The sequence below is a fragment of the Macrobrachium rosenbergii genome, chromosome 40 (genome assembly GCF_040412425.1).
Source record: "Macrobrachium rosenbergii isolate ZJJX-2024 chromosome 40, ASM4041242v1, whole genome shotgun sequence".
Taxonomy (NCBI): Eukaryota; Metazoa; Arthropoda; class Malacostraca; order Decapoda; family Palaemonidae; genus Macrobrachium; species Macrobrachium rosenbergii.
The window spans coordinates 5205505-5219151 of record NC_089780.1 but is presented as its reverse complement, the minus strand read 5'-3'; the positions used below and the strand labels follow the sequence as shown (position 1 = coordinate 5219151).

Here is a 13647-nt window from a genome sequence, read left to right as displayed (position 1 = left end):
TCATTCTGTTCCCAAACCTAGGTAAGAAAAGGCAGTTGAATGTTTGGCTAATGACCTTGCCTTGTTAATCACTGATATTGCAACTTACAGCAGACTATATATTAGATTTATATTATCTTGAGTCATGCTCATAATTATGATTTGCTTTGTGAACATTCATACTTTAAGTAAGAGGGATTAAGGTTAGAGAAACTTTTAAAACCTGTTATTACCTGAGTTCAGTATGGGCACAATTCTGTGAAGTAATGAGTCCTTTTAGGTGCTGACACACATTTTATTATCTAGATTCTCAGTGACTTGGGCACCTATCTTCATAAAGCAATACCTGATACTCGACTGACAATTCGAAGATATGCTGATGCTAAATTTGAGTACCTGAGTTATTGCCTTAAAGTGAAGGAGATGGATGATGAAGAGATGCAGTTTGCTCAGCTGCAGGAACCTTTGTACCGGGTGGAGACTGGAAACTATGAATATCGGTTAGTATAAAAGTGGTTTCTTCTTTGGATTAGTTTTATATTATTTTTTTTTATATATCCCATAAGTTTTTTTTCCTCTTGAAGGTGCGCTAAGATTTCAGGGTACCCAAAAATATTGACCCTTAGCTAAATACTATTGGTAGTGATTTAAAATGTAATTCATAAGTACTTCAGATAACTTTGAATTCATTGATGATAATATAATAATAGGTTACTTATTATATTCTGATTTTAATGTTCAGGCTTGTTAATAATTCTTTGCCAGAGGAAGACAGGGTTTAAATCCTGTGTAACAGACACAAAAGCACCAAGTCCTGAAGACATCATATAAGCAGTCTTACTGGTAAAAATTCAATTCCCATAAAATGTGGTATTTTTTAAAATAGTATTTTCAGGTGGAAAATTGATGTTTATGCCTAACACTTACATTAAATATATTCTGCAATGAATAGCATCTGCCAGAAATACCTTTAATGTGAAAATTTGCTTTATGATGGTGTTAGTTGCATATAGATAACTTATGTTTGTTCAAACTTATGTTTGTTCACACTTCTCAGGCATGAACACTGACTTACTTTAATGCTGAAACAAACAGAAATATTTGCATATACTGTATTTGCACCACTAATTCTTGATGTCTTGTATGAAGGTTGGTACTTAGGTGTCGCCAAGAAGCTCGTGGAAAATTTGCAAGGCTCCGTTCAGATGTATTAGTGAAGTTAGAGCTACTGGATTCTAAACATGTACAGCATCTAACAGAGCAACTTACTCGTCTCATTACTGGGCTTGCAACATATCACTCACAGTGCCAGGAACTGATGCATAATAAACATTGGTTCCCAATTGAACTGGATATGGTAGGAACCACGCTTCATGCTGACCACAGAAATGACACAATACAGGTAATGTTGTCATTTTTCGTTTTTAGCAGACATGGAGTTATCTTTGATTTTAAGTACTAGTGTAGGCATAAGTCTTTCAGGCAAGTTGCAAGAATACTGCAGTATCATGTTGTTTAAAGTAAATAAACAACTCACAGAAGTTATACAATATCACAAGGAAAAGAAAAAACATTATGCAGGCATGCAGGCCTGGACTTGACAGTTTTATTAATAAGTAGTGGTACATTAAAACCAGGGAATATAGCGAGTAACTAGTGAATAACCTTATTCACTACATTATTCTTCCATCTTCATGCTTGCCTTAGTACTTAATGGCATAATTAATGAGAACAAGTTTGTTAGATTAGGTATTGTACAAGGGAGAAGAAAGACCCAGTTGACAGATGCATTGGTAAGAAGAGAAGGGGCTGGAGATATATTTGATCATTATTTCATTGAGGTGAAAGTGTAAAAAGGTGGAAATTCAAGATAGAGATGGATGGGTAAAAAAGTAGCTTTAAGGACAATTTAGGCAAGAAAGTAAAGCGAGCACACTGGGTAAAAATGGTCTGACAGAAACCTAAGGCATAAATGAAATGCATAATTATTTTTCTGTTTGTAGTCAGAGAGTTAGCAAGGAGTATATTTATGAGCTTGGGCAGAGGGAGTAAAAAATATTAATGGGAGTAGGAAGCGAGTTCATTAAGAAAAAAAAATTATTTTTGTTGCAATAGCAAAACAATAAGGGAGATTGTGTACAGGAATACAGGTGGATGGTGGGATTGTCAAGAAGGTGAGAAAAAAGAATACGTAATAAATAAAGGGGTAGGTGGTGAGCAAAGACTTAGTAGAGCAAGCTGTTCTTTTAATTATTTTTTGATAAATAGCATAACCAGCTTGCAGAGTTAATACTCCTAACTCTCATAGGGTTGACCTGAAGGTTTTGACTTTGATGAGGTATATTAGATCTTATATAATGTACAGTATTGCAACTCTTTGATAATTGGTGAAACTGAAAATGTTGAAGATTCTGACAAAATATCTTAAAAAATTTGGTTTTGATACTTCATATATTTTGTTGGTTGAAAGTGAGACAATCACTAAAGATATATCATTTGGAGTTAATCATACCTTCTGTTAAAGTTAGCTTATATCTTTGTGCCATTGGGTGCAATCGGCATTCAAAATAGAAAAAAATAATGCTTGACTAACCCACTAGGACTGTCTCTGTAATCACCTGTTCCCCACCAGGTGGCGATGGAATGTTTATGTTCTTGTCACAATTCTTCATGCTGTTTCCTTGTACAGACTGTGAATTGGCATTAATAATGGTTTTTACTATTTCTGGATGATTTTCTCCTGTACAGTATTGTGATTGCTTTCAGGTTTTGCATTATTTTGTCTACAGCAAGCAGAGATGAAAAAATTAGGCTGTATAGGAACAAGTTTGTGCAAACTGAATGTTTTGCTTGTGCATGAAGGCCACATGTGTTAGCCTTTCTGTTGAGGCATTAGTGTGGTTTTCTTCTCATTGTGAATGAAATAAAGTGTGATATGATGAGAGGGTGAATAATTTTGTGAAGTATCGGAAGATACGAGAGGCTGATAGATTACAGACAATTTGTTAGGGCAGGCAATAAACCTAATCGGTCTTTACCGTTTTCTTCCGGTGTTGCTTCTCCTCCTCTTCCTCCATTGCATGATTGATTGATAGCATTTTCTGTGAATTCTGCCATTGCTGTTACCATTTCAAACCTCTTGTTTAGATATGCAGGTGAATAATAGTATGGGAACATCAAGTACGCGTTTGATTGTATGGAAACAAGTTTGTGGGCCAAGTCCCATACTAATCAGTTGATAATGAGGGTAACTCATTTTTGATGTAAAGGAAGTGGTCTGTGTTAGTTGCTCAAAGGCATTAGACCTGCCCTTGTATAGATTTCAAGCTGTTGGGAGGGGGGGCCAGTAGATATTCCAGAGTTTTGGAGGAGGATCCAGCAGGGACCACTGAAGCCTTTTCACTATGTATTTCACTAATTGTTAAACCCTTCTTACCCCAGCATAAGGTACTCTGGGTAACTATCATTTGAATAGTATGGAACTGTTTGTCCTTATTACCTTCTCTGACCATCTGGCCATGGAAAGACGTGCTAGTTTTGCTCTGCTCGTGCAAGTATTCCATGCTGTTTAAGTTATGTTATCTAATTTTGACAGGGAAATTTTATCCTTTCTTGACAGGCACTCTTATCCTGGGATGCCTTGTCTGAATTTCCAGCATCCTAGCTATTTTTGGAAGATCACCCTCCCCTGGCCATTGAACTAAAGTGGGAGGGGAGCCCATATTAGCCTTGCCCTCCTCGTCTGACCCAAGCAAAATTTATACACTTGCAGTTTTGTAACGTCATATCTGAAGAGGAGCAAACAGTGAATGAACTGGTTTAACTTCAAGAATGTATATGAGTGTGCTGAAAAAAAAGTGCTAGGATATGGGGTAACAAGACAAAAACTTTGGTACTGAAGTCTAGATAGTGAAGTTAAACAAAGATCAAGAAGTGATAAGAAAAAATAATGGATAAACAGGAGCTGGCAATGGTGTTAGGATAAAGAACGGAATTACTGCATTAACAAAATATCAGTAAGTGAAAAGACAAATAGTAAAATCCCTGTCAAAAGGAGGGATGGGTCAATAATATCAGAAGAAGAAAAAAGACAAATACTAGGCAGGAAAATTTCTTTTTAGGTAAAGAATAACAGATATAATGGGGATAAGTAGATTGATATGCCAGAAGCTGATCAAAGACCTGAATGTGCTCGTGAATGAATTCACAGTTTATGGAGTAGGGTCAATAATAAACTTAGGAGATGGAAGATACCAAGTTATGATCTAATCACTGCAGAGATGATTTAAGTGGAAACTGCAATGGCACTTTGTATACTATATAGGCTATTTTGCAGAACGTGGGATGAAGAAACAAAGCCTTATGATCCCATTATGCTTATTCTAATATAGTGGGGAAAGAAATTGCTAAAAAGGCTAGGGACAAGCAAAATGCAGTTGTACTGATCAAATAATTAGCTCAAGACACATTGTGCAACAGTGTATGGATTTTAAAAATCTCTTCTGATGGCTTTTGATGATAACAAGAAGGCATTTGACAGCATCCACAGACCAGTATTATGGAGGGTCTTGCATCACTATGGTATTCCCATTAAATATTTAAAGTTATCTGAAATCATCTATGAATGAAGGAGATGCAATGTTAATGTTGATGGTGTCTTGTTAAGGGAATTTGCACTGGATAGTGGGGTGCTACAAGGGAATTTTATTTCACCTTTGTTGTTTGCCCTTGTCATAGATTTCAAAATGAAATAATGGTCAGAGATGGAAAAAAGGTTTAGATTGGTGTAACAATAGAAACTTGACAGACTTAGAATATGGAGATACTGCTGTTTTATTCAGTAAAATGCCATAATATTTATAAAGATTGCTTAATAGAATCCATCATATATTTAGAGAGATTGGATTCAAAGTTAATTTAAAGAAAGCAGAAGTAATGAGAACAGAGTGTGCACAAAGGGATAAAATAACATTAAAAAGAGGCAGGATAAATGAGATTGAATGTTTCAAAATGTTTAAGAACAAGGATATCTAGTGCTGCATCTCCTGAGCTGAGTTGAGTGAAGGGCAAAAAGAATTTCCAATCAAGCAATGAGCAGGTTGAATAAGTTTTGGGAAGCAGATAGATTAAAGTTGTGCATGAAAGTAAGATTGTACATAAGTATACACATATGGACATAAATCTTGGTATGAGAAGGAAACTGCATACAGTAAATCTAAAAGATTTTGTCAATTTGAGAATACAATGAACCCCCGTATTCGCGGGGGATGCGTACTGCACCCCCCTGCGAATAGCTAAAATCCACAAATACTTAAAACCCCTCTAAAAACACATAGAACTGCCCATTTTGATAGTTTAAACACAAGAAAAACCCTGTAAAAATGCTTATACCTGAGTATTTTAATAGTCTTATCACAAAAAGTGCATTTATTTATAAAAATTATATGAAAATACAGTAATTAGTGAATATTTCTCAGTGAAAAATACCGCGAATGGGCGAATTTTCCACGAATAATGGGTAGATATGTTCCACAGAGAAACCCGCGAATGCATGAGTCTGCGAATCACGAGAATGCGAATACGTGGGGTTTACTGTAAGGCAGTAAGAAGAATAGAGTCAGAGGGCACGATAGAGTTAGAGATAAAGTTACAGAAATTCTATACGTAGGTGCGATAATGATAAAAGTTGGATGGAGATGGGTCGGACACATCTCTAGCACAACTGAAGGGAGATCAGTACATAATAGTGTCAGCTGGTCTCCTGTGGTCACCAGTAAGTTAGCAGCCACAGACTTACTTGAATGTGAAGTTTGAGAAGGGAGGTGAAGAGTGAACATTTGCGGAAGATACAGCACAGGAAAGACATGAGTGGCAGAATTTCACAGAGGCCCTTTGGTTACACAGCTCTGGAAATGATGATTTGAGATTCTTACTTAAATGATGAAGTCTTCATGGCTTGTTTCATTTTTTACCAGATGTATTTTAGGGGCTTTAAAAAGAAATTTTTTATACAAACCCATCAGATTCTATCGAATGAACAGAAAGTGCCCCAGTGCTTGGCATTGTAGCCCCAATTCCATAAGATCCAACCATCAGATTACATAATAAAAGTGCCCACCTTCAAACCTTGTACATCTTATAAAAAAAGGCTGGACAACATAGGGAATGACATGACTACCACTCTCACCATCAGAAGTGCTGCTCAGAGGACACATGACCAGATTAGGACTCGTCTTCTTCCTTTGGTTTTTATGGACAGCTGCTGATCCCAGGATTAGGCACATAGGTTTGTATTAAGAAATCCCATGGTAGGAGGAGAATGAATAGCAGCCAAAGGGAGTATTTCTCTCTCTTTGATTTTGTATAACAAAATTATTTTCATTGTAAAACTTTCAACAGTTTGACAGAGTTGGTGCTCTGGCACCTCAGCTTAGTGAATCTCATTACTTAACCCTTTAACACTGACTGGACGTATTTTACGTCGACAAAAGTTGTCTGTCAGGTGCCGAGTGGACGTAAAATACGTCAACTACAAAAAGTTTTTTTAAATATTCGTGGAAAAATACTTATAGGCCTCGTTTGTGAAAAATTTTAAATTGCGCCTTGAGGGATGCTGGGAGTTCATGGATCACGCTGTTGTTTTGTTTACAAATGTGACCCAGCTGTGCATGCGCGAATTTCTTTCTTATCCCAAAAGAAAGCATCAGCTAACTCTGCTGAAAATCTCAGAAATTCTTAGTCACTTTGTTGTAATTTTTATAACATTTTCTATTAGCCTTTACATAAAGTTTTATATAAGAAAATGTGTGCAATTTCATTTAGAATACAACAAAAAATAACTCATGGTTGTAGCTTTTATCAGTTTTGACATATTTTCATATAAATCACGATAAGTGCCAAAATTTCAACCTTCGGTCAACTTTGACTCGACCGAAATGGTAAAAAAATGCAATTGTAAGCTAAAACTATTACATTCTAGTAATATTCAATCATTTACCTTCATTTTGCAACAGACGAGAAGTCTCTAGCGCAATATTTCGATTTATGGTGAATTTTTTAAAAAAACTTTTTCCTTACGTCTGCTCTAACTGCTGAAAATCTCAGAAATTCTTTAGTCACTTTGTCATAATTTTTGCACTGTTTTCTATTAGCCATTACGTAAAGTTTTATATATGAAAATGTGTGCAATTTCATGTAGAATACAACAAAAAATAACTCGTGGTTGTAGCTTTTATCAATTTTGACATATTTTTATATAAATCACAATAAGTGCCAAAATTTCAACTTTCAGTCAACTTTGACTCGACCGAAATGGTCGAAAAATGCATTTGTAAGCTAAAACTCTTACATCCTAGTAATATTCAATCATTTACCTTCATTTTGCAACAAATTGGAAGTCTCTAGCACAATATTTCGATTTATGGTAAATTTAAAAAAAAAAACTTTTTCTTTATGTCCGCACTAACTCTGCTGAAAATCTTGTAAGAGCCTGACGCCGTCTCTTCCAAACACGTGTGTGTTCGTGTGTTCGTCGTCCATCGGAGTGGACAAGACAACAAGAGCATCTCGTTTTCTTTCTCTAAAGGAACGCGATTTCAACCATACAATATTTCCGTCTGTTTCTCCCTAACCATTGTTGTCTTGATGTATGTACAATCACCACTACTTGCATTGCCATGCAAGCATTCTAATCATGTACTCATAATGTTCCAATGAATCTTCTGTATCAAACTGTGTGTATGTTTCTGTTTGTGAAGATGCCAAACGTCTCGCCACTCCGATGGACGACGAACACATGAACACACACGTGTTTGAAAGAGACGGCGTCAGGCTCTTACAATCTCAGAAATTCTTTAGTCACTTTGTCGTAATTTTTGCACAGTTTTCTATTAGCTGTTACATAAAGTTTTATAAATGAAAATGTGTGCAATTTCATGTAGAATACAACAAAAAGTAACTCATGATAGTAGCTTTTATCAATTTTGACATATTTTCATATAAATCACGATAAGTGCCAAAATTTCAACCTTCGGTCAACTTTGACTCGACTGAAGTGGTAAAAAAATGCAATTGTAAGCTAAAACTCTTACATTCTAGCAATATTCAATCATTTACCTTCATTTTGCAACAAACGAGAAGTCTCTAGCACAATATTGCGATTTATGGTGAATTTTTGAAAAAACTTTTTCCTTACGTCCGCGCACACTAATTCTGCTGAAAATCTCGGAAATTCTTTAGTCACTTTGTCGTAATTTTTGCACCATTTTATATTAGCCTTACATAAAGTTTTATATATGAAAATGTGTGCAGTTTCATGTAGAATACAACAAAAAATAACTCATGGTTGTAGCTTTTATCAGTTTTGAAATATTTTCATATAAATCACGATAAGTGCCGAAATTTCAACCGTTGGTCAACTTTGACTTGACCAAAATGGTCGAAAAATGCAATTGTAAGCTAAAACTCTTACATTCTAGTAATATTCAATCATTTACCTTCATTTTGCAACAAACGGGAAGTCTCTAGCCAATATTTCGATTTATGGTGAATTTTTGAAAAAACTTTTTTTTACGTCCGTGCGTTATGAATTCATGCATCATTTTGTGATAATATTTTCTCTGTGTTGCTTTGATCGTTTTACAATTTGATATATACCAAAATCATTGCAATTTAGTGTAAAATACAACGAAAAAAAAATAACTCTTTAGCTTTAACCGTTTTGCTCACCGCGCGATTTGTATATATTTATATATGAAATTTTTTTTGCGGTCATATATTCCAATATTTATATATGATACTGATATTTTTTTCATTTCTGATGATTGCATACTAAACTTCAGTCAATGAGAAAAAAAGGAGCCAAAAATGAACTCTTAATCTTAAAAACTAAGCGTGCTGTGATTTTTTGAAAAAAACTTTCTTTCTGATTCGGCGCTAACTCTCAAGCCCCGTTGGCATACGGCAGACACTTTTGTAAATAGAGGCTCGGCGTTTATGGGTTAATGGACTTGACATCATGTTTGGCAAAAAAATTAATGTACTTTTAAGCTCTTGGTTTTGCAAGTAAAGTATGTGTGTGTGATTATCCTCTCTCATGTGCTAGAAGTTCCAAGTAGAGCTACAGCATAGTTACATGATATAATGTGCCTCCTGGACTTTGTTCAATTTATGCTTGTAAATTAATAAAAAAAATGAAAGTATCACTCTGTCTGGCAACCAGGTGCTTAAAAATTTTGAGATGTTTGGTTAAATAAAGTATAATTCTGTGCATATATGTATTGTACCTGTATTTCAGAACAATCGCCTGCAGCAAGTCTTTGTTAATAAAACCTGTAAAAAAGTATGTACATGAATTTTATTAAAATGATTTTGTCTCACTGTGTGAATTTGCTCTTAAATTCTAACAATACATTTTCAAAAGTCAAATGGTATAGTTTTATTTAGAATAATTATAAAATAATTATATTTTGGTAAAACTATTTACTTATCCAGTTATATAGCACATATTATTACCATCTTATCAAATAGAATATAAACATTGCAGTCATTTGCCATTTGCATTGTAGTAATGTTTACATTCTCAAAACACTCTGCTGACGGAGTTTTAATGACATCATTACTATTAGTCAATTAATAAAGCTTTGTTTGAAAATGCAGTTTATGTATACAAAGTTTAAATGAAGTAAAACTGTGACTTTGACTGATTCAGACGTTGTTTTCTCGTGCAAAATGTATTGCAGTCTGCACCTCGTTCATTTCTTCAGCCTCAGTTACAACCTGCAGTTTTGGCAATATACTTTCTTTTGACATTTTCCTTCATTGTGTGAAGCTTGGATAAAAATTCAACTTATTTTTATTTATGGAAGTCACCATTGAGAACTAGCAATTTTTTTTTACAAGTTGACAACTGTAATGCAACTCCAAGTAAACATGCATTAGTTACAGCAGCTAACATCAGCAAACAACTGTTTCTCGATTCAGTTGTTTATGTCAGTACTTGCTGCTGTCTATGACAGTTCTGCTAAATGGTGGTCAGTGCAGTAGTACATGGTTGTTAATCATAAGTAATAGTAATGAATGATTAGATAAGCCAATAAGTTTGGTAAGCCTAGTTGAATGTGTGATGATTCTCATTTAGCCAGTCTGTTCATGTGTGTGAGAGAGAGAGAGAAAGGCAAGCATATGCATAGTAAGTGCCTAGTTTACTGTAATGCCATGCACAAGTGTATTTACACTTGCACAAAGTTAAACTGAAAAATATATGCACTGCATGTCACTTCAGTGCTACATTAGTTACAATACTGTGCTGTACTAAGTGAATGTTAATTAAAACACTGTACCAGAGAGAGGGGTTGGGTAAGTGTAGTGTTTTGTGACTTATGTTAAAACAAAGATGTTTTCTAGGTTTTTTATATGTAGTGTGATTTTTGTGTATTTTACCTATCTTGTATCATACCCAGGAAGTAGGAAGAACCTTAGCAATCAGCTGTGCTTTTGTTAAGTCAATCTCTCCAGTACTGTATTGCATGTATTTTGAGAAGCAATTCATTTTGCAGATATATATCTGAAATTGTATAAGTTTAGAAATGTTTAAGACTGAGTGAAAATTTCAAAATACTGTACCACTTCTGATAGGCTATTAATTATTTTATATAGAATTGCTGTTTACTAGAAGATAGGCGAGGTGCTCCAGGGTACAGTCTTGTGTTTGCTGTCTACTAATCTTTGTTACTTAGCAAATTTTTTTACTTCCGATAGGGGCAGACCCCCAAACTTTCTGTTAAGTTGAGGTGTCCCAGTGTCACCAATTTTGCTTTTATGTTTATAGCATACGTGTATTTGAAGTGAAATATTTATTGCTTAAGTCCACAGTGCATTGAATGAGATCTTCATGCGGTAAAGCCACATAAATCCTCATCACTGTAAATGTTGGTGCATCAGCTGTCCCCCTTTATTCATGATCTGGTATGCCTTGCAGCTCTTATCCTGCCACCTCCATATCCACTCATTTTCTGACCACCTGCTTCTCGTTCCTTACCACATGTCCAAACTATCTCAAATCTCTGAGATATCAGTCTTGTTTTATAGCTGCCGGACATCACTTTTCGCAGTCTCTTCCTCACTCATGTATTCACAGTCTGTATGTGTGTTTTTTTTTTATAAATGCGTAATAAGGCCCTCTTTCCCATTGCAATTTATAACTTGACTTCTCTCTTACATTAACTCTTGTGAGAAGCAATATTTGATGCAAGATTGTGATGACTCCAGGTTGATGATGATGACGAAGAGTTGCTGGATACCGAGAATGCCACAGAAGCGGCTGAAACTGTTGACTTGGTGCAGCCTTTAGAAGAACTTACCCTGAACAATAGCATCAATCAGGACCAAGAAGTTCGGGATAGTAACTTTGAAGAAGTCAATCTTTTAGGTGACTTTTAAGAGGAAGTTTTTGTTGAGTGAAAATTTTGTTAATGAATATTGTAGGTTTGGTCATTTTAATTTAATGTACATTCCAAATTTTACAGTTTTCTATATGAATTTTACTTTGTCAGTTATTTTGTATCTGTTCTGTTGAGAATAATGACAAGACACTTATATGTTCATGATTAAGCAAATTTGTTACTCTTACCAATCTTATAAATATATTATTGTTGTATGCTTGTTGTAAGCTTTATCCTCAAGTAGACTACCCAATATTTGAAAGTAGGGAGGACACTCAAATCTCTAAACATGTTACCGTGCTGCCTTATCAATCAGTAAAAGTGTCATTTGGAAAGATGTGAGTTTCAAAGCTGTACATAGTCTGCATTTTCATTGTGTGATGGCAACATTCAAGTTGTCTGGGTGTTTGCTGTGAAGCATGAGTGTTCCATCTCTCCACCTTTGTGTTTTATGAAACAGTATAAACTGCATGTTTTGGTAAAAGCAGTTCATTTGCCAAATTTTAGGCGCAGAGTTTTCTTGGATTTTATATTCTTTTATGGAAATTGTATATGACCTGATATAGTTTATATACTGTATATCAGTTGTTTTCTTGTGCTTCCCTTAGTAAAATCCCGAATTAGATAGTTTTTTAACACATAACATGATCACAATAGTACAGTAGTGTCCTAACTTGCGTAAATAATAGCACAGAAACTGGCACACAACATGTGCACACTTTTTAAAGCCTATGAGGCTAATGGTAGTTGACACACACACACCGCCCGTGAATAGCTAAAATCTGCAAATACTTAAAACCCCTCTAAACACACTTAGAACTGCCTATTTTGAGAGTTCAAACACAAAAAAAAAAAAAACTAAAAATCCTTATACCTCCGTATTTTAATAGTTTTATCACAAAAAGTGCATTTAGTCATGAAAATTATATGAAAATACTGTAATTAGTGAATATTTCTCAGTAAAAAATACCGCGAATGGGCGAATTTCCTGCAAATGATGTGTATACATGTTTCCCAGAGAAATCCACAAATAGGTGAGTCCGTGAATCGTGAAACAATGAATACGGGGTGTTTACTGTATATGATTATTGTGGACAAATGACAAATTTTAAAGCAATTTGTATTTTTCCTAACTTATAAACCTGTGGTCTTTACACATGGGATTAACTTTCAGCGAGCTGGAAATCCGGCCGTTAAACTTTTTCAAGGAAGATATGGTAACAGTTACCAATGGTAAGGCCAAAAGCACCGCCCACCAAGTCGGTATACATTCAGGTAAGAGAATGAGGAGTGGTAAGATGTGTGCCCTTAATGTCAAGACCTCAGGTTTGTATGTTAAGAAAAATACAAATTACTTAAAAAATTTGTCATTTGTTCCTACATGAATATGTATGGGAGACTTACTTTTGGAGGGAGGATTTCGAGTAAATCTCTGAACTGACTGGTAGTTCGGCTCACCTGGGTACTCTCTTCCTGGTCATGTAGGAGCAAAGGAAGGAGACCATTCCTCTGGTCTATTGTGTTATGTCTTTATTTCTGTTATTATTCATTTCAGTTCAGGGATTATTTGAATTTGAAGTATCTGTATACCTAAATTTCCTGGCTGGGTCACTCGATCCTCTCACTTTTAGTTCTAACTTTGCTTCCCTGATCAACATTCCAGTTCATTCTTGTAGTAATTTAAGTTCAGTACTATTGTAGGTGAATGCACATACTCTAGATCAAGCATGATGTTCTAGGCCACAATTTATGTATTTTGGCTGGCCACAGTCCCAGCATTTTATAAGGTCCTGTGAACTGCAATAGGCACATCTAGGAAAATTTCTGCAAGTAATGGCTGTATGGCCATATTGGCAACAGTTCTTGCATTGCATGGGTTTGGCAACATAAGGTCTTAGTTCCCTATTTAATCACAGTATTTTAATTTTCAAGGGCAAGGTTTGGCCACTGAACTTTATCTTTGCTATTTTGATTGATTTATTTTTGTCTTTAATGCTTGGGACCTCATACATTTCACAGTCTTCAGCATTGTTGTATCTTTTCTGTAGTGAATCTAATAACATTGATTTGTTTAGTATTTCTTCTTTTATATTTGGCACTACTACTGTCCCAACTTAAATATGGAACATCATCTACTGATCTAGCTTTAGCACAACTTTTGCACTTCAACTGTCGAAAGAATCCAGCATCTTCAACATTCTCCAGACATTCCAAGTCAAGAGAACCT

The 13647-nt window shown here is 35.2% G+C and overlaps 1 protein-coding gene across 8 annotated transcripts in view; it reads left to right on the top strand.

Moving 5' to 3' along the window:
- PICK1 (protein interacting with PRKCA 1) overlaps positions 1 to 11999 on the top strand; it is a 159352-nt gene extending 147353 nt beyond the window's left edge. For all 8 annotated transcript variants that reach the window (XM_067082969.1, XM_067082967.1, XM_067082966.1 and 5 more), the window contains 3 exons: positions 286 to 479; positions 1129 to 1381; positions 11248 to 11999. In XM_067082969.1, coding sequence (XP_066939070.1) covers positions 286 to 479; positions 1129 to 1381; positions 11248 to 11418 — 618 coding nt within the window. In that variant the 3' untranslated portion in view covers positions 11419 to 11999. The remainder of the gene's footprint in view (positions 1 to 285; positions 480 to 1128; positions 1382 to 11247) is intronic.
- Positions 12000 to 13647: the final 1648 nt, after the last annotated feature.